The 25,757-nt window shown below is 42.4% G+C and overlaps 1 protein-coding gene across 1 annotated transcript in view; it reads right to left on the bottom strand.

The window, feature by feature from the left end:
• Positions 1-25,757, bottom strand: part of PAPPA (pappalysin 1) — a 243,570-nt gene that overhangs the window by 124,870 nt on the left and 92,943 nt on the right. The window contains exons 8-9 of the mRNA XM_082208779.1: positions 22,274-22,402; positions 19,225-19,316 (exon numbers count right to left, since the gene is read on the bottom strand). Coding sequence (XP_082064905.1) covers positions 19,225-19,316; positions 22,274-22,402 — 221 coding nt within the window. The remainder of the gene's footprint in view (positions 1-19,224; positions 19,317-22,273; positions 22,403-25,757) is intronic.

Genomic DNA, 25,757 nt, shown 5'->3' with positions numbered 1-25,757 from the left:
AAGGTGCGCTTTCCCTAATGAGGCCTCCCACCACCAGTGCCCTTCCACCATTCGGATTCCGTTCGTAGACCGAGGTAAAGTTCTCAAACAGGGACACTATTTCCGGTTTTGCGGAGTTTGTAAACTGAATTGTTCTTAAACTGGACTGTTCTTAAACCGAAGTACCACTGTACTGTATCTGAATCAGTCCAAGCATACCTTCCCTGCAATGTATCAAAGACAAACAGGGACAAGCTTGCAACATGCTGCCTATAGAAGATTAGAAACCAAGGCCACTCAAAATACTGGAATTGCCACTGGCAGACTGCATACCAAAAGGCGGAGATAAGCAAACTTGCTATACTCCATTTCTTCTTTCTTCTTTATAAGGGGTGGACATTAGGTTCCATCAGCCATAAGGTTTTTTTTAATTGCAAAATCTGTCTCCCAACTTCTCCACCCTTCAAACGTCTGCTACAACGGCTTATTTCCTAAGTTAGATGGGTTCCAGGCAAAGTTTATTCGGTCTTTACTACAGTTTCCAAATTGTGTCCCAAATCCAATCTTATTTGTATCAACTGGGCTACAATACTGCCCTTGTATCCCTGAGTCAAAGGCTTTGGAACATCTCACAAAGCGACCTGCAATCCAGATCCAATGTAATCTGTGGCCCGATTGCAGCTGGAATCCAATACGGGCATGACTTTCAGTTAGCCTCATGTCTTAGGAAACCTACCGGCATTTATTTACCAAACCTAGATTAAAGGTATTTCCATTGGAAGTTTTAAATGGTAGACTAAGAGGCATTCCCTATCATAAAAGGCTTTGTTTATGTTCTCGGGGTGTCGAATGCATGAACCATATCCTACTACTGCATTGTGAGCAGTGCAAGCAAGCAAGCAAGGGACCAACTGATCAAACCCTTACTAGCAAATTTGCCAGGGAAATCTGAAGCCTCCCATATTAAATACCTTCTGGAGGATAGGTCAAATGATATTACACTGACCGTGGCAAAGTTTCTTTTGGGGGTCGCAAGAAATAAAAGACCACCATGCTCTAGACATACCAACAATACTCTGCTCTTCAATGATTTATAAGGCAAGAGAGTGTTTTGTTATATATCAATCGAAATATATATTAGGGGGGAAATATTGCCTTAGCTAGGAAAAGGAAAAATAAATCAATCTCAGGGCTTCCCCCCCCCCCCAGTTTCACATATTTCCACACATTCTCCACAATTCTCCACAAGTTTGCATTTTTTATATGTAGAAAAATCGTGCTTTTAAAAATTAATCAGCATTTTAGTGTGAATTTCTACTTACCCCTGTTGGTATGAAATTTGCCCTTAAGTATACATTTATTTCAGGGAACTGCCATTAATTTTAAGCATTTTTAATGTTATTTTCACTATTGAGTGCATTTTTATATACACTTTCCCATAATATACACAATTTTGTATTCATTATTTGCTTGGAGAACTGCATTGCAGCATTTGGAGATGTACAAATTTCAAAGGAAACTTCTGTTTTAGCTTACATATTGATTTGGAAATGGCTAATTAGAGTGTTTTGCATTAAAACGAAAACTAAACCAACTTTCTCCCCGTTCCTAGTGCTAACATGTTATTTAACTACACTGTTAATCACTGCTGGCTGTGGCCGATGGGAGTTAGAGCCCAATGGAATCTGGAGGGCACCACAGTGGCTACCTCCCAGCTAGCCCATAAGAAGATTAAAAACCAAAGGCCCATCTAGTCCACCATCCTGTCCCTACAGTGGCCAAACAGGTGCCCCTGGGAAGCCTACAAGCAGAAGATGATTGCAATAGTTGTTATCCTCTGCCTCTAGTACTGGAGACAGGGCTGTCACACCGAAGATGGAACAAGCTTGTTTTCTCCTGCTCTGGGGGTAGGACCTGAACCAACGAGCTCAAGTTACAAAAAAGGAGATTCCGACTAAACATCAGGAAGAACTTTCTGATGGTAACAGCTGTTTGACAGAGGAACAGATTCCCACAAGAGGTGGTAGACTCTTCTTTTTTAAGCAGAGGTTGGGAGTCATCTGTCATGGTTGCTTTAGTTGAGATTCCTGCATTGAAGAGGATTGGACTTGATTACTCTTCCAGCTCTATGATAGTATATAGTCATCGAGTAGCTGTGTCTTAGCTGTTTTACCATATGCTTGGTAGTTTTATCTTTAGTAAAAATTTCCACTAGTGTTCCTAGAACAGAGATTAACTAACTGAGTTGTAATTTCCTGGATTTCCCCCCCCCTCTCTCTATATATGGAGTGTCAAATTTGCCACTTTCCCATTTTCAGGAATAAAAGCTTAAATTGCTGATCTTCTGGAACTTGTCCCTAAGAATTTGAGTTATTTAGGAACTCTTGGGCAGCTGCCATCTGGACCTGGTGACTTGTTCATTTTAATTTGTCAACAAATTCTAGAACATCACCTCCTGTTACCACCTTTTGCCTTTTTTCCTCAGACTTCCTTCTCGAGAAAGTTAGTCAAGGCAAAAAGATCTGCCCTTTATCTTCTACAGTGCAGCAGATGGAAATAATTTATTCGGCATCTCTGAAATTTCCTTTCACTCCTTTAGCACACCTTCAATTCCCTTGTCATTCAAAGGTCCAAACATCTCCCTAGCTGTTTTCCTGTTTCTAATATTTATGAAGTAATTTTATTGTTGATTTAAAGTGCTTTTTTTTAGCAGTGTACTCCTCAGCTTATTTTTTGCACATCACATGCTGCTTGCATTTCTTTCATCAAAGTCTGTGTTCCTTTCTGTTTTCCATATTTAGGCAATACTTCCATAAAGGAAGCCTTCTTGCTTCCATAGCTTCCTTGACTGCTCATGAACCACACTGGCATAATCTTGGCCTTAGTGGTTGTTTTCTTGTATACATTCCAGCTGAGCTTTCTGAAGAATTTGGACCCTCTTGACTTTCCTTTCCAAATTCCATTTTTACTTATCTCTTGTTTTTTGTTAGAAGTTTCCTCTTTTCAAGTCAAGCATGACTGAGTTGGACTTTCCTGGCAACTATCCACTTGCATACGTTGGCAAGGCATATTCCTGATGTGGTTGCACTCCAATTCCCATAAGCCCTACTCTGTATGGCCAGTGGTCAGGTATAATGGAAGTTGTAGTCCAACATCTTCTGGAGGGCGCCATGTCAGCTGCCCCTGGGCTAACCAGATGCCCACCCATATATAGATCCCCCTTTGCACTGAAATGCACTGAAAAATAATCCCAAGTTTGATATCATGCTCAGTGGCTTCCCCATGTGATGATAAAAAATAGTAGGCCTCTGATATGAAATCATATGCTTGGGATAAAGAGAGGACATGGGCCTGATCCAATGTGATGAGTTAATTTATACTTGCATGGAGAGGAAATCTTTTGAATAGCTCTAGTGCAGTGTTTCCCAACCTTTTTTGGGCAACGGCACACCTGTTTAATGAAAGAAATCTCGCGGCACACCACCATTACAGCCCCGTGACGTCAGCGCGCAGCGTCACGCCGGGAGGGACGCACGAAAGTGAAAGTTTTCAATTTTTTCCCCTCCCCCTTGCCGGGGAACCTCCAAGCTTTGGGGGTGGGAGGAGGCAGCAGAGCGAGGGACTGAGGGACGGCGGCAGCTGAGGCGGCGGCTGTTGTGGTGGTGGCGGCGATAGCGGGCGGAGGAGGGGGCGGCGGCGGGGCTTGAGGAGCCGTCACCGGGAGTTGCTGCTGCTGTTGTTGCTGCTGCTGCCCGGACATGCCGGCCTCCTCCTCCTCCGCTGTCTCGCGCTCCTCCCTTTTGCACGCGCTGCCCCGCCGCTCGGCACCACCACCGCGGAGCCGCCCCCGGCTCGACGCGGATCCTCGCCGCCGCTGCCTCTCACCGCCCGACTCGCCCGCCTCCCTCCCACGGCACACCAGCCAACGTCTCATGGCACACTAGTGTGCCGCGGAACACCGGTTGGGAAACACTGCTCTAGTGCAAGCCAGTATGTGATCTGTATGGAGGCTAATTTGTTCCTGATTATGTGTAAGACCCCAATAAATCTGTCTGCTCTGAGTCTGAAAGGCCCAAGGGATGAGAGGAACAGAGAGACAGAGATGTCTGAATTAAAACAGAGATTGCACAGTTGATTTAAAAAAAGCTCACTGAACGCAGCCCAGACAGTGAGCATGCCCCTTCTCAGATTCCAGCTCTGTTGTACCGAGTCGGCATGCCCTGCCCTCCATTACCTTTTTGGCCAGCCCCAATGACATTGGTAATGAGAGCCAGGAAAAGATTAGGTGTTCCATTGGTTTCATGGAAGAATCATGGAGAAATGTGGTTTAACTACTGCATTCATCTTATTCTTCTTTTTAAGGGAAGATATGTTCTTAACCTTGGCAGGATACTACAAAAAAAAATCAAACTGCCCTTCTAAGGAGAGTAGGAGGACCATCATCAAATGTTTTAGTGCCCAAGATGGAATGTCCAAAGTACATCTCTTATAATGTGAAAATGCACATTAAATGAAATTCAATAGATACAAATGTGAATATCTACAGAGAGGTACAGATAATTTGGCGTGAAAAATGAAAGGGATATTGGGGTTGACATCCATCACAAGCTGGTCAAATTCCAACAACTGCAAAAAGGGCAAGTGTGGTTTCAGAGTACATTGAGAGAACCATACTTCCAGGACAGAAGAAGCAAGAGTCCCACTATTATTCCACTCTGGAGTCTATTTCTGGGCACCACAGTTTCAGAAACATGTTGACAATGTGTGCAGAAGAGGACAATAAAGATGGCCAGGAATATGGAAAACAAGTACTATGAGCAAAGAACAAAGTATACGCTCATGAACCATATTCCACTGTATCCAGCCCTAGGGAACTGGGTACCAGATCCATCTTAGCAGTTTGCGGCACAAATGCATTTACAAAAGATGCCTGCCAATTTTAGAAGTTTTGAGAGGTCAACGTGGACTGAAAACCACTGAAGAAGACCATTGCTAGATCAGACCAAAGATTCATTTTGTCTATTATCCCTTTTGCTACAGTGGCCAATGCAGTGCCGCCAGGAAGCCCACAAGCAAGGTACAGCATCAGGGTGGGGATCTTCAGGTCAGGGCATGAAAGCAGCCCTCCAAGCATCCCTATCTAGCCCTCAGAACTCTTCCCTTGCTACACCCTTCACAGGTCATGCCTCCTGCCCCAAGCACATTCGCCTGGCTGCAACATGTCCTTGATCTCTAATAATGTATTTTGTTGGCTGCACGGAAGATAGAGAGGCATGTGTGAATGTGTGCCTTTGGAATTCTGGTAACATGTCATGGGCACCAGTCACAAAATGGCTACAGTAAGTGTGTGACATATCCCAGAATGCTGTGGGGTGTGGCATGGTAGTCTCAATGTAGGAGATGCTAAGCCACTGGCAACAGTGAGAGCAGACTGTAGATTTGGGGGGAATATTTAATGAGAACTTTTTAGGGTGCCATAAGAGGTAGGGATGCAGGTGGAACTGTGGTCTAAACCACTGAGCCTAGGACTAGCCAATCAGAAGGTCGGTGGTTCGAATCCCTGTGATGGGGTGAGCTCCCGTTGCTCGGTCCCAGCTCCTGCCAACCTAGCAGTTCGAAAGCACATCAAAGTGCAAGTAGATAAATAGGTACCACTATGGTGGGAAGGTAAATGGTGTTTCCGTGTGCTGCTCTGGTTCGCCAGAAGTGGCTTAGTCCTGCTGGCCACATGACATGGAAGCTGTCTGCGGACAAACGCCGGCTCCCTCAGCCTATAGAGCAAGATGAGTGCACAACTCCAGAGTCGTTCGCGACAGGACCTAATGGTTGGGGTACCTTTACCTTTAAGAGGTACTGGCAGGCACACTGGTGCCATGTGAAGAAGCTGACCTACTATACAAAGCCACCACTGGGGTGTGGTCCCTGGATGGTTGTCCTGATCAGAATGTGCCTCTCAGGCTGAAAAAGGTTCCCCACCACTGTATGATAGTAGCACCCATCCCTTGTTGTCAGCAACTGGTCCACGGCCTATTAGGCTGTTACTCAGCTTGCCCTGGCAAAAATAATAGTCAGGCATAACGATAGAAGACAGGAACTTGCTGAATGGTTCACGGTGAGAAGGGGGGGGGGATACATATTAAAAATGCAATCTTGAAGTTGTGATGTTTGGTGGAATAAACACAGCATATGAATTCCCAAGGGTCTAACTTGTATCAGGAGAGAGAAATGTATTCACTGGTAGGAAGGCTTGGCCTTTAAGAGTACTGAGACAGATGTTAGACTAAAAGAAGCCTGCTTTATATCCTCATTATAAATTGGGCGGGGCATACTTGTAATTGGCTTATGAGGGTGTTTTTTTATTTAAAAAAATATTTCTTATAATAAACCAGAACTTGGCTATATTAAACACTGATAAGTCTTTGGCCTCATTCTCAGAAACAGCAGATGTGGTGTTGAACTGTGTTTTTTTCAGCTATCCTTCAAATAACGTTTCCTACACCTGTTCTCCTGCCCCCACACTCAGTCTTTGGCCTGAGTTTAATCTAAAGTCTTCTTTGGCACTTACCAGAGATTCCATTCCTAGCCAAATGACCCAGATGATCATTGTTGAAGAGAAGGAAGGTATATCATTGACACAGATCTGTGACTGTTACTTTGGCACACATGGGTATATCTGATAATTTATTTTATTTATTTATTGCATTTATATACCCTCTTTCCTCCAAAGAGCTCAAGGTGGCATGTATAGCTCTCCTCCTCCTCATTTTATCACCACAACTACCCTGTCAGGTAGTCCAGTGAGTGATTGGCCCAAGGTTAAGTGGGGATTTGAACCCTGGTCTCCCTAGTCTTAATCCAACAATGTAACCACTACACCACTGTATTCCTTTTTTCCAGTTTGGCACATTATTTTTTATTTTATTTTATATATAAATAAATATATATTTATATTTATAAACAGGACATACGCATAAAGTGCATTTTAGTTGGATGTGTTTTAACACATCCAAAATGCAGGCATTTTAGAAAAATGTCTTCTAAATAAAAGAAACTCTAACTTCCCCCATAGGCAGCTTTTAAACAACTCTAACAACAGAAAGTCCCCCCACCAGCACCACCACTAGCAAACAGTTTGCACGAGTATGGTAGGTTCTTCTGAATGTTTAGTTCTCTTGAGGTTGTTATGAGGACAAAACGGGGTGGAGGAAAACTGCATGCTACCACCTTGACCTCCTTAGAGGAAAAGTGGGGTAGAAATCTAATAAATAAAAATAATAATAGTCAATCTCGCTCAGACATATGGACAGCTTAGATTAATCTATCTACTTAAATCAGGACTGATGGAATACATCTACTGCTGATGTCAACTAACAATGTCTCTTTCCTTCATTCTCCACTATATTTGCAAGAACCATTATTATTATTATTTTATCATTATTTATTAACCACAGCAATAATGATTTTGTCTGTGATGGACAGCCTTTTATCAGATTGCACATAAGGAACCAAGCAAAAACTCAAAGGTAATCTACCCCATTTGGCAAAATCCCCCACCTGGGGCTCAAATTGCACAAAACCGACTGGGTAGAGAAGGGTGGACACACAGCCCTGCATCCTGCTTTCAGTTTGGAACGAAGCTGCTGGCATCAGAATCACCTCCTTTTCTACAATAGCTACTCTTTAAAGAAAAGGGAAAAAAGGCCAGGCAAAATTAGAGAAGGGAGGGTGGGGAGAAGGGTATTTTTAAGCAAGCCTGTTTACTTAGGGACCATGCCAATGTCAACAGGCCTTGTACCGTATAATGACATGTCCAACTTTTGTTTTTTTAAAAAAACAATGAACAAAAATGCACACGTGTTGTTTCTGAGTAACAGATTCTTGGACTATGCTGGCCTTTGCAGTTTAGTCCCTCTGCCAACTGCAAAAAAAAAAAAAAAGTATATTCAGTCTTGGGTCTCCCATTGCTTCGCCTCACGGACATAGAGAAGGTGCCCCCACACTCTTCCTCTCTCATGTAATATTAGAACTCAGGGGCATCCAATGAAGCTGGGTGCTGGAAGGTTCAGAACCAGCAAAACAAAGCACTTCTTCACACAGTGTGTAGTTACAGCCATTGCATTGGCTCCCAGAAGAGATAGCAATGGCCACCAGCTTGAAGAGCTTTCAAAGAGGATTAGACCAACCCATGTAGGATGAGGCTATCAGGGGCTACTAGCCACAATGTCTGTGATCTGCCTCCACTGTCGGAAGCAGCATGCCTCTGAAAGACAGTTGCTGGGAATCACACAAGTGGGAGAGGTGCTGCTGTTGCACTCAGATCCCCATAGGCATCTACATGGCCACTAAGAGAACAGGCTGTGCAAGAATGGAGGGGGTTGATGCTCACAAATGGATCCTTTGTATGAGAAACTGGGGTGTTGCAGGTACATCTAAAATGATGGATAAAAAGGTAAAGGTAAAGGGACCCCTGACCATTAGGTCCAGTCGTGGCCGACTCTGGGTTGCGGCGCTCATCTCGCTTTATTGGCCGAGGGAGCCGGCGTACAGCTTCCGGGTCATGTGGCCAGCATGACTAACCCGCTTCTTAATTATCACATGCGCTGGGTAATTTAATAAGCATCCATTATGAGTTGTTTGTGGGAATATCAGCTAACATTGTGTAAAGCAAAAGGCCACCTCGACACTTCGCAGTGCTATTACTCATCACTTTGCTTATCGCAAAAAAAGTTATTTATTTATCTGAGGGTTGGGGGTCGGGAAGGCACTATTGTTCAAGAAGTCCAAATCAAGTTTAATAGCACAATTTAAATTTGCTAGTATGCGACTTAATCCCACTAGAAAATAGAGACAGTCTGGAAACATCCCTACACACACACCACTACCTTTCAATTGTTTTGACAAAGGAAGCAGTTGTTCAGAAAAGCCCTGCTTACTATTCTGAGGAGGAGGAGGAATTCACAATAAGTGATGTGCAGGGATAGAGAGTTGGCTTTTGGACACTGGTTTCTCTGCAGGGCGTAAGGAATGGGGAAGACGAAGAGAAGCATGGTCATAATGAATATGGATGGTCATCCATCAATTTATTTTAAGCACATTACCTCCATGACAAAGGGAGGAGTGTGCGGGGGGGGGAGCAAAAGGAAGGGGGGGAGATGTATAAAATTAGGTTTGTGTCACTCACTTAAAATTTTAGCTTCCCCAGAGGATCCTCTCCTAAACAGAGCTTGCAAGCTCATGAATATTAATCATTTCCCTGAATGCACTGCTGTCTACCAAAACAATGAGATTAGCAGGGGCAGAAGGAGCTCTGATTTATTAAAGAGAAGAGAACTGGTGGGATGGCTTGAACTCACAGAAGTAAGGGTGGGGGAGGAAGTGAGGCCCCACTCAGAGAAAAGCTTTTTGGAAGAAGCATCTTCAAAGGGGCACCAGCAGAGGTGTTAAGAAAGAGACAATCCACACACATTTGATGTGGTTCACCTTCCCTCCCCAAGTACCATGATGAGGGCCACAATGGGATCCAGCATGATGCAGTATACAGTGGTGCCCCGCAAGACGAATGCCTCGCAAGACGAAAAACTCGCTAGACGAAAGGGTTTCCCATTTTTGTGTTGCTTCGCTAGACGAATTTCCCTATGGGCTTGTTTCGCAAGACGAGAAGGTATTGCGCTTTTTTAAAAAAAGCCACTTGAAGAGGCACAGTTGCGACGGACCGTGCTTCGCAAGACGAAAAACATCGCAAGACGAAAAGACTCGCGGAACGAATTCTTTTCGTCTTGCGAGGCACCACTGTACATGATGTCTCCTGCTCAAGATGGGGACACCTGAGTTAAAGTCATCATTTGGACTCAGACTTCACAGATGAGCAGGCCAGCTGCTTCACACATAGAAGGTTCCAGGTACAATTTCTGGTATCTCTATGCAGCGCTGCAAATGTCCCCATACTGAAATCCTGGAGTACTAGCCACTGGGAATCACAATTTATGCTTGGGTCCTGCTTGTGGGTTTCTCATAGGCACCTTGCTTGGCCACTGGGGGAAAAGGACAATGGACTTAGATGGGCCTGATCCAGCAGGGCTCTTATGTTCTTAACATGTTTGAGAATTTGGCTCAGTTCTGAACCTCTCTTCATTGTCCAGCCATCTGCGGAAGTGTGGTCAGTGGAGACAAGGGGAAGGGCCTAGATTATAACATGGTCGCCCTTAGGGTACTTCCCAAGAGAAGTTTGTCACACCTTTCTTCTTCAACTGCTTTGAAATAGGCTCTTTAAAACTATTGGGTTGGATTCAGACTTACAGTGCCATCCAAGGTAACTCCTCCTCCAAGGTAAGTTCACTTAAGGCAACCACCTCTGTCCTACCAACTTAGGTCCCATCAATATCAGACATGTGTCTCTTGCATGGTTTCCCACAATGGAAAGAGTCCCTCAAGCTGAAAAAGATTCCCCGCCCTTACTATTATGGAAGAAAACTACATGTTTGAGGGGGTTCCTACCTCTCTAACCATTGCACTATACTACCCCTTTGACAGTGGTCTATTGCTAGTGAGAAGGAAGCACGTGTTTATCTGTGGTGGGAAGATACCCCACACATTCCAAACTGTGTGTGTGTGTATGGGGAAGGGAAGAGCCATGGACTTGGCTCTTGAGTCATCTAGTCCAATCCCCCACAATGCAGGAACCACAGCTAAAGAATCCCTGGCAGACGACCACCCAACCTCAGTTTAAATACTTCCAGTGAGTGAGAGGGAGTCCACTCTACTGTCAGACAGCTCTCATCATGAGAAAGTTATTCTGAACATTTAGTTGGAATATCTGTTCTTGCTATTTGTAGGTATGAGATATTTGTGGAGGGGTGGTGGTGGTGAAGCAATAAAACCAGTACAGCCATACCTTGGATCTCAAATGCCTTGGCTCTCAAATAAATTGGCTCCCAAATGATCGAAACCCAGAAGTGTGTGTAAAGATTTTCGAATGGGCTTCAGAAGCCAAATGTCCGGCGCGCCTTCCGATTGGCTGCAGGACCTTCCTGCAGCCAATCAGAAGCCGTGCTTTGGTTTCCGAAAGTTTTGGAAGTCAAATGGCCTTTTGGAAGGGATTCCGTCCATCTTCCAAGGTACAACTGTACTGCTGCCCCACCCCACAGTACTCTCTCTTCACAGCAAACTTCTGCTCTGCTATCAGATCCTATGAGGAGAGCCGAATCCCATATGGTTTAGCAGGGCATCTCAGGCAGTGTGTGAAAGCAGCATGCAGCCAGATGCCAAAACCAAATTATTTCATTTACTCCATCCTAGCCACCTTCGCATTTGCTAGAGCATCAGAGAGAAATAAAACAATCTTATTATCCCTTATCTGGGCTTTATGTTTGTGTTGCCGTTGTTTTCCGAAGAGGCCAGGACAGCCTGACAGAAGAGACCACACAGATCCTCCCCCTCTCTCCCTCCTTTCTTTCTTTCCCCCTTCCTCCTCCAACACCCCTCTCCTTACCTCCCATGGCCTAAGCAGATTGGTCCAGGCCTTATCTGATTAAGAGGAGGCTGGGGTGGGCTGGGGAGGAAGCCAGGAGAAAACAAAAGAGGCAGTTAATTGAGTTACAGGCAAATGAGTGGAAGCCTCAAGAGCAGACTGTGGTGGAGATAAAAGTATGGACATGTCTGGGCAACGAAAGAGCATCACATAGCGCTCTCTCTCTCTCTCTCTCTCTCTCTCACACACACACACAGAGTATGGGTTGTATTCTGTGCTAGACCTACTCAGAACAGATCCATCAAAAACAATTCACATGGGTGACTAAGATAACTTAATTTCAATGGACAAAACTTGGTTGAATACAGCCTGATGGGTTGCCTCCAATATTTGTCTTACTCAGAGCAGACCCATTGGAAACAATGGACATGACTGACAAATCTCTTAATTTCAGTGGGTTTATTTTTGGCAAATCTTTACTGAATACAATGGGTGGGAGCCAATGCTAGGCCTACTCAGTGTAGACTCATTGAAGTTAAGAGTTATGATTGACTTAGGTTCATTGATTTTAGTGGGTCCACTCTGAGTAGGTCTTAGCTGAATACAGCCCAACGTGATAGGTTGGAGCCAATATTAGTCCTACTCAGAGTCGACGCATTAATGGCATTAATGGCCATGACAAACTTATTCATTTCAATGGCTCTTAACTGAGTATAACTTAGAGTACTTCCACACTGTTGCGATTTCCAGCGGGAATCACTCACATAACAAAGGTCCAGCTGCAGAATTAAAGTTGATTTGGAGCTCTGGAATATCAGGGGGGGGGGTTGCTTGTTTTTTGTGATAAAAGATTGGAAAACACACTGGGAAAGAGCAGTGCGACATTTGCTTGAAGCAGCATTGTCTATCCTCTCTGCCAGCGAATCCGGATAAAAGCTCAATAAACAGATGATGTCACTGGATTGTCGAACCTCCCTGAAAACAAACTGTAGTGAATGCTCTGTGAACAGGTCGGATCTTTGCTGCATGTGAGCCAATTCTAAAAGAAAGAAGGTGGCGAAGATCGCAAAGGAGGAACACTTCATGCCGCAATTGGTCCAGGAGGGAAACAAGGGGTTATTTCCAGCTGCTAATGCAACCCGCCCACCCCCTTCCCCTGTACTCTTCCAAGCAAGGGGGATTCTAGCTGGCTAATTAGCTGAGGGAAACCCACACACAGGTATGTTCTTCAACCATCTCACCTTATCAGTAACACTGAAGCCAGACATTTAGATATAAAAACCAAAGGCTCATAGGATCAGGTGGAACAGTCCTTATCCCAGACAAAAGAACAAACTCATATCCAACCAGCAGGGAAAGCAACAAGTGACTGAGCAGCAGAAGGGAAAACAGCATCACAAAAGAGATGCCAGAGATTGAAGATGGGACTTTCAAGAGGCAAAGCAGATGCTTTACCACGGTTATTAATAAAAGGCAGCAGTAGCAGTCGCACAGAAGCTGGAGAACACTAGCTATCAGTTCCTTCAGAGGGTGCTACTAGTGCTAGTTGCAGAGAGACAGTATCATCTAAACCATGGGTGGGGGGCCTGTGTAGTCCCCGGATGATGGTAACCGGATGTGAGTATGAATGGGCCAAAAAGAGAACCACTTGAATAATTTTGATGGAAAGGTTGTGCCAAAAGATTGGCAAGCTTTGGATTTTGTTAGAACAGGCTGTAAAGCTACATGTTATTCCCCAATGGGATTTTTCAACTTGTATTGCCATAAACAAAGGAGTCTGGATATGAGAAAAGGGAAACAATAAATTGTCCACGTTGCATCCCCTCAGCTCAGAAACCTTGCAAAGTTATGCTGCCAGAATTGGCACACCCAACACTGGGGCCCCTATTGCAAAACTGTCTGCTGAAGAGAAATCTGCTAGTTGCAGCTTATTTATTCGTTTACTTACAGTATTTTATACACCGCTTTTCAGGCTGACTTCACAGGCAGTTTACATAAGATTATTCAAGTTACTACTGTCATTATCTTTACAGCTATACTGGGATATTAACTGGCCTCTTGGCATGCTCTGAGTTCATTTGTTTTTTATGGGTGTATTTTAAATGATTTGTCAATAATTTATCAACAACAGATATTAATGATTTCATTATTGATTTAGTATTGCAAATGGCATTGTTATGTTCATTATGCATTGTGGTTATTCTGTCATTGCCTTTGGACTGTTATTCTGTGGTAAATCGCTTTGAGTACCAATTTTTAGAAAATGTGATGTGTAAATAAAACAACAAGAAGAAGACCATACGACAACAGTGTAATAAATTAAGGGCATCTGCAGATGACATAGGTTTTTTGTGGATAATCCCTTGGATAATGCAATGAAAGTATTTTGAAATGATAACATAGTATGGTGAATTAGCTGGTTTTTATGTAAAGAAGGATAAAACTAAAATGATAGTTAAAAATATGGAGTGGCAAAAAAAAAGGAAACTTACAAGAAGAGATGGGTATAAAGGTGGGGGGAAAGGTGAATTAGCTTCATATATGGGTAACAAAGTTAAAGCCATGGTTTTCCCAGTAGTGATGTGTGGAAGTGAGAGCTGGACCATCAAGAAGGCTGATCGCTGAAGAATTGATGCTTTTGAATTATGGTAGTGGAGGAGACTCATGAGAGTCCCATGGACTACAAGAAGATCAAACGTATCCATTCTGAAGGAAATCAGCCCTGAGTGCTCACTGGAAGGACAGATCATGAAGTTGAGGCTCCAATACTTTGGCCACCTCATGAGAAGAGAAGACTCCCTGGGAAAGATGGAGGGCACAAGGAGAAGGGGACGACAGAGGACGAGATGGTTGGACAGTGTTTTCAAAGCTACAAACATGAGCCTGACCAAACTGCGGGAGGCAGTAGAAGACAGGAGTGCCTGGCGTGCTCTGGTCCATGGGGTCACAAAGAGTCGGACACGACTAAACGACTAAACAACAACAAATGGGTAACAAATAAAAATGCAATGTTGTATCAAAATAATTATGTTAAAGTGTGGAACAGTATGAAAACTGGTTTATTTAGATGGGAAAGAATGAAACTTTCATTGATGGAAAGAATATCAGCTATAAAAATGAATGTATTACCTAAGATGTGTTTTCTTTTAAAACTATTCCAATAATAAGTAACCTGAATTGCTTGAAACAATGGCAAAAATAATTATCTGGCAGCGGGGGAAACTCTAGGATTAAATCTAAAATATTAACAGATTTTACAGAAAGAGGTGAGTTCTCCTAACCAGATTTAAAATTGTATTATGAAGAACCGTGTTTGAGTTGGTTACACCGGGAATGGCTGATATGGAAAGAAACTAGATTGCTGGACCTTGAAGGTTATGGTAGAAGGTTTGGGTGCCATGTCTATTTATGGTATGAGAAGATTAAGGTCCACAAAGATTTTTTTTAGATCATGTTATAAGGAGAAGTTTATATAATGTGCAGTTTCGATATAAAAATGTACTTGAAAGAAAAACACTATTGCGGTTATCTCCAATAAAGGCATGTTTTCAGAAGAATATGGAAGGAGATTGGGGTGCATATAGAGATATATTAAAATTATCTTAAGGTTATTTCTTGGGGAAAAATCCAGAAATGGGTGGTGGGATGGCTCCAACATCATCAAATAAATGACTTAAATAAGAAAATAAGATATTTGGTTTTTCAGAACAAAGATCTGAATTTGAAGTAAAACTGTTAGAGGGTCAAGAAAAAACGATTTCGAAAGTGTATAATATGCTGTTAGAATAGGGTTGCCAGGAAATCATTGAAATTGTTGCGCTTTTTTCAGGAAACAACCCCAAACTGTAGAGCTTTGTTTTCCTCAACATGGGTTGGCAGCAGCCACAGTGTGCAGTGATTACAAGAAGAGAGAAAGGAGCAGGCCTCTGAACACGCACAGAGTAACTTTTTGTTCAAATTGCAATAGAGAGAAGTGGACTGCAGGAAATGAGTGAACAACTTTTTGGCGAGCCGGTGCCAGACATTTGCCCTTTTGACAAGTGGCTGTCAAAAGCCTTTCCAGCTTTAGAAAAATATAGAAACCACAAACGCTATGCGTGGAGGAGAGGCCTATTAGCCATTATAGCAAACCGAGCCTCCATATACAGGAGTAGCATTCCTTGGAATTCCAGTTGCTGGGGGAGAAGCACCAAGAGAAGGCCACTATGATGCCACCCTTTTAGTGCCCTGCTCTGCAGCTTCCTAAAAGCACCCAGGAGGCGGGATTCTGGACTAGAATCCTGAACAGAATCCACCTTGCTCTGATCCAGCCATTAAATAATAATGAAGAATCTACATTTAGCTAAGCAATTCTTTCTCCCTTCCTTCTGCACCCCTCCCCTCCAAAATCTGATCTTAAGACACTCCCTCCCCTCTAGGCTTTCAGCTGCAAAAGAACACCACTATTATAACAGCAAAGCCTGCAATAAAAGCATGTGTGAATAAGTCACACTGCTGCTGTGGAACACACACACACACACACACACACACACACAAGGTTTCCAAATCCCACCCCTCTCCTGCCGTCATTAAGATGTTATGATGACTCCCATGCTGGTAACCTCCAATATACACACTGACACAAGTGTGTGTGTGAAACACCCCCCCTTTTTTAAAAAATGATACAAGGTTAAGTTATGTACTGGCCGATATCCTAGATTTTCACAGACATATAGATAGAAGTGGAATGTAACCCCCCCCTTAATAAAAAAATGCTCTTAAACTTAGCAGGGTTGTGGATCAGAAATCTTTTAGTGCAACAGCATCTTGATCACCTATCTCTCTCCCCACTCTCTAATAGGCAAGGGAAGGAGAATAAATAAATGATTTCAATATAAGTTATAATGCAATAGAAAATGAATGGCAGTTATGGCAACAGATAAAGGAATACAACAGGAGTACCACAGACATTAAGGATGGGAAGTCAAAGTGTAAAAAAATATTCTATTGAATGTGAATTGAATAATGTCAAATTTTGAGTAAAAAACAACTAATAACAATAAGACCTTCAAGGTACCTTTTTAACTATAATAAACAAATTTATGGTAGCATGAAAGGCAGATGTTCTGTCATTGTGGATTTCTTTGCTCCAGTTAGAAGGGATATAACTCTTATAAATGGGATGCACAAGTATATATAATCAACTGGTAAGGTCTTTGGCTCTGCAAACCTACAGGCCTCTTGATGGCTTCAACATTGACCAGCTTTTGTGTCCAGCAATCCTCGCTAATCAAGGCACAGCAAGCCTTGCAAAAGAGATCTGGTTAAGCAATTATAGCCCTTGAAAGGAAAGGATAAAGTACCTTTGATTCCTCTTCAAGGGCACTTATTAGCATCTCAAAGAAGGTGTCAACTTCTTCAGCTGGGCCCATTTTGGCTCCCAAAGGCTTATTCTTCACCCTCTCTCCTCTGCTTGCAAGCAGCCCTTTCAGATCACAGCCTTCCCAAAGCTACCCCCACTCCACCCCACTCTGCACATCTGTTTCAGAGGGCCTTGGACACAAAGGGTAGCTCAGCTAAAAAGGCTTGAACTGCAGGCAAAACAGATATTTGATCTCTGGATTCCATTGAATTAAAAACCATAGGGAGGGATACCTGTTGGCTACCTGGCCTCTAATTTCTTTTAAGACTTCCTTTCAGCCCGTAAGAGAGGACTTCCTTAAGCTTTCCTTAGTCAGTTCCTTTGTATAGGAATCTAGGGCTCCTTTATTTCTTTATTATTAAATTGTATTTTGTGTTCCCCTTTTGCATTTTTATGTTGTGAACTGCCCTGTGATCTTCAGGTGAAGAGTGGTATACAAATTAATTAATTAATTAGGAGCTAAATCTCTGGGCTAGGTCTCTTCAGGTCCAGACTGCTATGATATAGTCCTCTAACACAGCAATTCTTAAGTGTGCTTAAAATAGTTCTAATTAATTTAGCGAGACTGAAGGCTTAGCTTAGAAATAACCACTGCATGGTCTTTTCGAGATGTTGTTGGACTGGGCAGATATTATAGAAGCTGTAGTCCAGTGACTTCTGGAAGGTACCATATTGGCTACCCCATCTTAGTTAAATGTGCTGCAGAGGTCAAAGTCCAGAGGGCTATGTATGATACTCAGTTTCAACAGATGCTGAGAGAGAGACATAGGGTTGCTACTTTGGTTGGGTAAAATGAAGGGACAGGTCAGGCAAAAGATGGGACAATAGGGGTGGTAATTGAGGCTAAAAATTACTTTACATAGTGCAGAAATGGCTTCAAAGCAATCCATCACAATGAGTTGTTTCCATTGCTGGCCATACTAATAGAGTAGACCCAGTGAAATTTATGGATCTAAGCAATGCACATTAATTTCGATGACTCACATCCTACCCACCTGCTGGATTTCTGCCTGTCAGAAGAATGGTACATGTAGAAACCCAGCCAAAGAAAGGAAGAGGTGGAGATAGCAACAAATTCTGTTTCTCTTCCTAAGAAAGCTTTGCTTCCAACATCCCTTTCCATATAGCTGCTCATTTCAATTCATTCTCTCTCTCTCTCTCTCTCTCTCTCTCTCTCTCTCTCACACACACACACACACACACACACACACACACACATGCAATATAGTCAGAGAAGTTCATCCAATCACTAGGATTACACCTTTTCTTGTCACATATTAGAGGCATTTTAAAAAGAATTCTGTTATCTATAGGCGTTCATAGAATCATAGAATCATAGATTTGTAGAGTTGGAAAGGGTCCTAAGGGTCATCTAGTCCAACCCCCTGCAAATGCAGGAATCTCAATTAAAGCATTCTTCTCCCCGAGACATCTGGGAAGAAGTAGTGTGTGTGTGTGTGTGTGTGTGTGTGTGTGTGTGTGTTGTCCTGGCTGCAGAAAAGGGCAACCAACATGATCAAAGGGTTGGAGCAACTTCCCTAGGGGGAAAGATTACAGAATTGGGGACTTTGTAGTTTTGAGAAAAGGCAAGTAAGGGGACTCTTTATAGAAGTGCATTACATTGTGCATGACATGGAGAAAGAGGATAGAGAGGAGTTTTTCTCCCTTTCTTGTAATACTAGAACTCAGGGCATCCAATGAAACCAGGGGGTTTTCCTTCTTCACCTTTTTGCACACATTAGCCGCAGGGAACATGTGCAAAGCATAAACACATATGATACAAGGAAACGGAGATACTGAACCTGGACTGCAAGCAATTTGGCTCTGGCTGTTGTCACTGCAAGCCTGGCCAACTGAGTATTGTGCCTCAAGGGTGCCATCTAAGCTTGCCTGAAAATTTCATCAGCTGACCCTACAGACCAATCTTGATCAACCAGGCCCTATAAAGCTCAAGACTCAAGAGTTTGCTCTTCTGTCCAAGCATCTAGTCTCTTGTGTCAGGACAGTGCATAAGCACTCCTGCTACCTCTCCCTGGTTTTTAAGTTATTAACTCAAGCACTCATTAGAAACACACATTTTTATAGCCTGGGGTTTTTTTCTTCCAAAATAGAAGATTTAAAAAGGAGCTTATGATGCCCACAACCAAATACACAAGATATTTAACAGCCACCAAAAATTACCAAGTTCATAAAATCCAAAATCGTCAAACCAACAACTCATAAAATTCATCCCCAATGAAAGCAAGAAAAGTCACAGAAGAAGCAAGATTGCCTCAACATATCCATACCAATAAAATAAACTCCCCACCCCAGCCCCACAGCTGATTGGTAGCCAGAATAGTTATGTCACCAGCCATGCCATGCCAAAGACACTTACCGATGCAATTGAAGGACAACTCTTGACGGCAAAAGAGGGAACATCCATCTCCATTGACCTTGTTCAAGTCATCACACTCTTCCCCGAGGTCCCTGAGAGCAAGATACAAAAAAGGGGGGAAATTAATGCTGTGATGGTCCAAATAACCCCTTCTGCCTCTTCTACTTCCTTCTCCCATTACAGGCTGATAAAGTGAAATGTATATTGAGGGAAAGTAAGAAAAATAAAAACATTTGTAAGGATCGGCAAATCTGTCAAATTTAGTTTCTCCTTTTTACAGTCTTAAGTTTTCAGTATTTCCACATCTGTTTACGATTCTCCCCAATATGCATTTTTGTATTATATATACATTTTGTGCACACTTCTTCCTAGTATACAGGCAACAACTGATTAACACATGCCTGTAGTTATAGGCGGGAAGGGACTAGCCAGGTTTTTTGCTCCAGGTGAAGCCCCCAGAGGGGCACCATTGAGGCTCCCAGCCTGTGTGTGTGTGTGTGTGTGCGCGCGCGCGCGCAAATGAGCAAAGGGCTAAACTGGGTCTTTGACCTAGGTGACAAAAGCCTAGTTTCACCCCTGCCTGAAAGACATGTGATTGCACATGCATGCATGATGCTGAACCCAGAAGTGACCCCCAAACATCACTCAACACATGATGAGAATGGTAGAATGGGGGTCGGGCACAGTGCGAAAACTGCACTGTGAAATTTGGAGAAGTGTGAATATCGAAAGCTGGCTGTGCTTGGGTTCACATATTATTTCTGAAAGTGTGAATTGGGTAAGTTAGTCTTTAATTGTGAAATGAATTTATTTTCCCTCCAATCCTAGTAGTAGACCACAAAACACTTTATTGTACAACGGAAGTCTATATGTAGCATAAAGAAAACATGAATGCTCTTTTAAAAGCATGCACAACCATTTCAGCACTGTGGATCAACTGGGGGACACGTTATGCAACCTTTAGTAGTCACTTTTACAGTCTTTTTGCTCATAGATCCCAATACCCAGATTCCATCTGCAACCTTTCCTCATGGTAGTGATTGATCATTTTGGTTACCCTTTTCTTTCTTTCTTTCTTTTTAAAAAATAATTTTTATTGAAAGTTTAAGAATTACAAAACAAAGTAGGAAAAAAAGGAAATGTTAAACAATACAATACAAATCAATACATTACAGTACGTATAAAAAAAACAAAAAAAGACACAATACATCAGAACAAAAACAAAAGCAAAAACAATTAAAAACACATCCAATATTTCCATATCTTTATCTTTCATTGTTTCATCGACCTCCTCACACCTCCATTTTTTGTGTTCTAGTTATTAATTATTTCAGCAAATCCTTTCCATCTTTCACTATTTTCTGTCATTTAATTGTCTTAGTTTATTTTAACCTTATCTTACCATTAAAACCCTAAAACTTATTTATACTTAACTCCTTATAACATTTCTACTAAAGCCATAAAATTTCATTCCAACAATTTTTCTAAAACTCATTAATTTTACAATCTTTCTCTAAATAATTTTTTAAAACTTTTCCCCAATCTTCTTCCACCGTCTCTTCTCCCTGGTCTCGGATTCTGTCAGTCCTTTCTATCAATTCCATATGGTCCATCAACCTGATGATCTTCTATCCGAGGCTCTTAATTCTTTTCCATGTCCCTTCTGAAGATCTGCTTCATATTTATACATGTGCTTTACTTTGTCTTCTGCTGATCTTGTTCTTAATTTCCTTCCTTTGGCACTGAGGAGTAGATCTCGGGGAAACTCCAACCTAACAATGTCTTTATTCCTTCTCGACAGGTCAGCCCTTTCTCCATAGTCAGAACTAAAGTCCAAAAGATATTTCAGAACGTGTTTCAAAGTCCCTCCAAAGCTAAAGGCCCCCACAGCTCCAATCTCCCCCTGACCCAAATCCAGGTCCCAAACCTGCATAAGGGGATCTATCCAACTTTCCTTCTCCAATCCAAGCGGGACTCCGTCCCTCCACACCTGGCTTTCTCTGGATTCAATCGTAAAGGGCAACAGCTTATGTTTATCAAATTGTCTCTGTAAGGCTGAGGCAATTACTTGAGGTTCAACAACTTTCTCCTTCGTCTTCTCCACAGCTTGCCATGTCAAAACAGATTCCTGAATCAAATCCTGAGTTGTTTCTGTATAGGTATTCACTTTTTGTCCCAAATCAGTCATTTTTTGTCCCATATTGTCAATTTTAATAATCCTCACATCCGTCTTCTTATGAAGCTGTTCCAATAAAGCACTTGTCTTGCAAAATGCAATCACTAAGGCTTCTTCTGTCAACATTCTTGTCCAAGGTCAATCTCTGTTTCTCACAGTCTTTAATCTCTACAGCTGGAAAATTCCCCAGCTCCACTCCTGCAACAGTTTCAAAAACTCCCTCTAGGGGAAACAATTTCTATTTGTATCCGTCCTTTTAAACACAGATCCAGCAACAAAGTTAGTTCAATTTTCAGTTACATTTGCTCCTTTTCAAGTGCAAACAGAAACAATGGAGACAATATATTTCCCTTATTTAGCTGTCTGTCAACATTCGTTATTCACAGTCAATGAACTTTCCCAAAAAGTCGATCTTACTGGCAGCCATTTTGGTTACCCTTTTCTGAACCTTTTCCAACTCTACAATATCCTTTTTTCAGGTGAGGCAGCCAGAACTGTATACTGCTTCCCAAATGCGCCCACATCATAGATATGATATCAGCAGTTTTATTTTCATTACCTAATGATCCCTAGCATGGAATTTGCACAGCTGCTGAAAACTGGGTCAACATCTTCATTGAGCTATCTATTATGACCCCAATGTCTCATTCTTGTATCAGGAGGTGCTTGGACTATATAATGTTTGAGGTACCTTCACACCTTCATTACTGCCTTAAACTAGGGATTAGCCTGCTCACCAGAGGCAACACTCAGGCCTATGCAGCCAACTCTGATGAGATGATGAGACTTGTACTCTAGCAGCATTTGATGGACTACAGATGTTCACATCCCTAGATGTGTCATCAAATCAATTTAAAAGCACCATGCACTTACTTCTGGATAATTCCATCTCCACAGTAGCCGCTTCCATGGACATAGGTGAGTGGTGGGGATTTTTCGCTCTCTTCCATCCCAGAAATTACTGAAACCCAGTAAGTGTATAAGATGCCTGCTTGTATTTCACTGCAAGATAAGGAAGGAGACATTAGCCAGGCATTAAAGTGTAGGATAGTCTCAACATATAATACTGGGTGCAGAATCCAACTTCCTGGAAAATCTCATTGTCCTCATGCCCTCTAACATATCACAGATGCAAAGACAAAGACATTTGGGGCATCCTGATTCTCATACCAAGGCCTCCAATTCTACCATCACTGGACATTCGGGCAAATCTGTAAATTTCAATTTCAGAGGGTTTTTTAAATACAATTTCTATGCAGGCCTCTCAGGATTGATTGCTGAACCACTCCAGGAACCAGATGAATTGCAGGAATTGCAGCTCTGTGAGGGAAATAGTTTCCAGCATTACTGGGGGAAGTCATGACTGTTTAAAGTACAGTCATACCTCTTGTTACATTTGCTTCAGGTTGCGCATTTTCAGGTTGCGTTCCACGGCGACCTGGAAGTACCGGAAGGGGTTACTTCCGGGTTTTGCCGCTCGCACATGCGCAGACGCAAAAAATGACATCACTCGCATACACAGAAGCGGCAAATCGCGACCACACACGTACAGACGCGCAGACACGGGTTGCGTTCTGCTCATGTTGCGAACGGGTCTCCAGAACGGATCCTGTTCACAACCAGAGGTACCACTGTAGTATGCTACTGCTTTAAATGTATAGAGCAGACGAGGGCTAAGTTGCTAAGTTTTACTCAGAGCAGACCCACTGAAATTGACAAGACTATAGGTCTACACTGAGTATGACTAACACTGAGTACGTTCTTCTAGGACCTGAAGGGCTATCACACGGCAAAGGGCTGAACTTACAGGAGGAGAGATTTGGGTGGAATATTAGAGAAACTTCTTGATGATAAGAGCAGTTTGCCACCAGAAATAATTTCCAGGGCAGCTGGGCTTGCCCTTGCAGGAGGTCTTCCAGCAAATTTGGGGTGGCCATCCATCAGGGATGTTCTTACTCTGGATGCCTGACACCAAACAGGAGGTTGGACCGTAAGACCTTTCACAGAAGCATAGGAATATTAGGTAGCTGCCTTATACTGAATTCAACTATTGATTCATCTGGTTCAGTATCGTTTACACTGACTGGCACTGGGAAGGGTCCAGCTCTCCCTGGAGATGTTGGGGCTTGGATGTGGCACCTCCTGCATGCAAAGCAGATGCTCTGCCACTGAGCTACAGCCCCTTCAATCCTATCATACTACTGTTCTTCTTATTAAAACATGTGGCAACAGAAGGAAGCTGAACGTATTTTCCCTCCTCGGTGTAGAATGAATCTAGCAAAACAGATGACTAGAAAAGCTCACACCACTAGCATTACAGCAGGGCTGAGCCAACATGAATGAAATGTTTATGGCTAACTCTAAATGACAATTTCCCAGTTGGTGGGTATTTATGTTTTTATATGAAGCCAGAGTATCTCCTTCTGATCTGTTTCTGCCAAAGAAAGAATGAATTTGAGATGCAGCAGAGAGTAATAAAATTGTAAATTGTCTCCTAGACAAAAGGAAACTGGGACAAAGTGCATGGATTGCAGTAATAGAGAGAGCCATCGCTATCTGCTAAAATGTTTTTATTACAGCAAAACTAATAGCTCTTTAACAATGATATTGTTTGCACAGCAGAATTGCTCTTCTTTCTTAAAAAAGATGTGCATTGTATCTTGCAATCTGATGTACAGAGAGAGAGAGAGATGGATAATACTTTATGAACATATTCAGCCACACAGGACAAAATGGGTAAGGATGCCCATTCAGCTGAACCAGTACCTATTGGCCATTTGTGAGCCAGAGGGAATTTTTTTATGAACCATAAGGCAGATGCAAACTATCACTAGACTGATGCTAAATAAAAAAATTCCTTCCAGTAGCACCTTAAAGACCAACTAAGTTAGTTCTTGGTATGAGCTTTCATGTGCATGCACACTTCTTCAGATACACGTGTGCATGCACACGAAAGCTCATACCAAGAACTAACTTAGTTGGTCTTTAAGGTGCTACTGGAAGGATTTTTTTTATTTTGATTATGGCAGACCAACACAGCTACCTATCTGTAACTAGACTGATGCTGTGTGGCACATCAGTTTGGCACGATTGAGGAGGCTCGTGGCTTGCTGCCGACACTCTCACACGTCGTGGTGCACACTGACATGTTGTGCAAGTACCCTGCAGTGTGTGTGGTGGCCACTGCAGAACTTTGGGGGCCCTAGCCCCTACACTGAAAATTGGGAGGGCTTGGTCCCCATGGACCATAGATGGTGTGCCTGATTGCAGACAAGAGTCTCTCTCAATCCTACCTAGATGTGTTGGGGATTGAACCAGGGACCTTCAGCACACAAAACAGGGCTTCTAATGGTCTGACTTATACCAAAGTAGTTTCCTATGTTCCTAAGTCTTAGATGACAGAGCAAGCCCATTACATTGATCGTGGGGGAGGACTGGCTTCCAAGTAGGAAAGTGAGAAGAAATGTATTCTATCCCTTGCAATTGTTTGTCCCTCCTTAGAAAGACTTAGTGCATATACCAGGTTAGGGGAACCTTTGGCACTCTGGATGTTATTGAACTATAACTCCCCGTTTGTGGAGTAGACCAGAACAATATTAAAGAATATAAAACTGTGCGAAAAAAGACAGTATAAACAGTACAATGGGAATGATTGGAAGACTCGTTTTGTCAGAAGTCTTTTTTATTTAAGTGTTTAATTAAGATTGAGTTTTTTATGTATATAAATTTGCTTTTTCTTCTTTATTTTTTCTGTATTTTCTTCTTTTCTTTTTTCTTAATTCTTTTTTCTTTAATTCTCTTTTTGTAGTATGACATTGTAAATTCTTTGTATAAGTATGTAATTTAAATTAATAAAAATTATTTATTTAAAAAGAAGAAGAACTATAACTCCCATGAGTCCAAGCATGGATGGGTGGGCATCATAGTTGTGGTTCAGCAACATCTAGAGGGGCCAAAGATACCTTACACCTGCCGTGTGTGGTCAATTGCTCTTCTGGAGGTCACCTTCAATACAAAGGGATGGGTCCAACTAAGTTCTACTCAGCGTACACCCATTAAAATTAATGACTCTAACTTGGTGTTGCCCATTAATTTCAATGGGTCTACTTAGAGTAGTGCTAACACCGGATACAACCCAAAAATCAAAACAATATCTTCCCTTCCTCTCATCACAAATATAGCATTTAATTTTAAAATTATCCTCCATGATTGCTTTCTGTGATTTTTTTTCTCATTTTTACTGCTCATGGCTCCTCCAAATCCTCCTCTGTCTTTTTAACAACAACAACAACTTTATTATTTGTACCCCATCCATCTGACTGGGTTGCCCTAGCCACTCTGGGCAGCTTCCAACAAA

Source organism: Podarcis vaucheri, assembly GCF_965113315.1.
Source record: "Podarcis vaucheri genome assembly, chromosome: Z".
NCBI classification, from domain to species: Eukaryota; Metazoa; Chordata; class Lepidosauria; order Squamata; family Lacertidae; genus Podarcis; species Podarcis vaucheri.
Note: the sequence above shows the minus strand (reverse complement) of the source record. Positions and strands in the feature narration are given on the sequence as shown.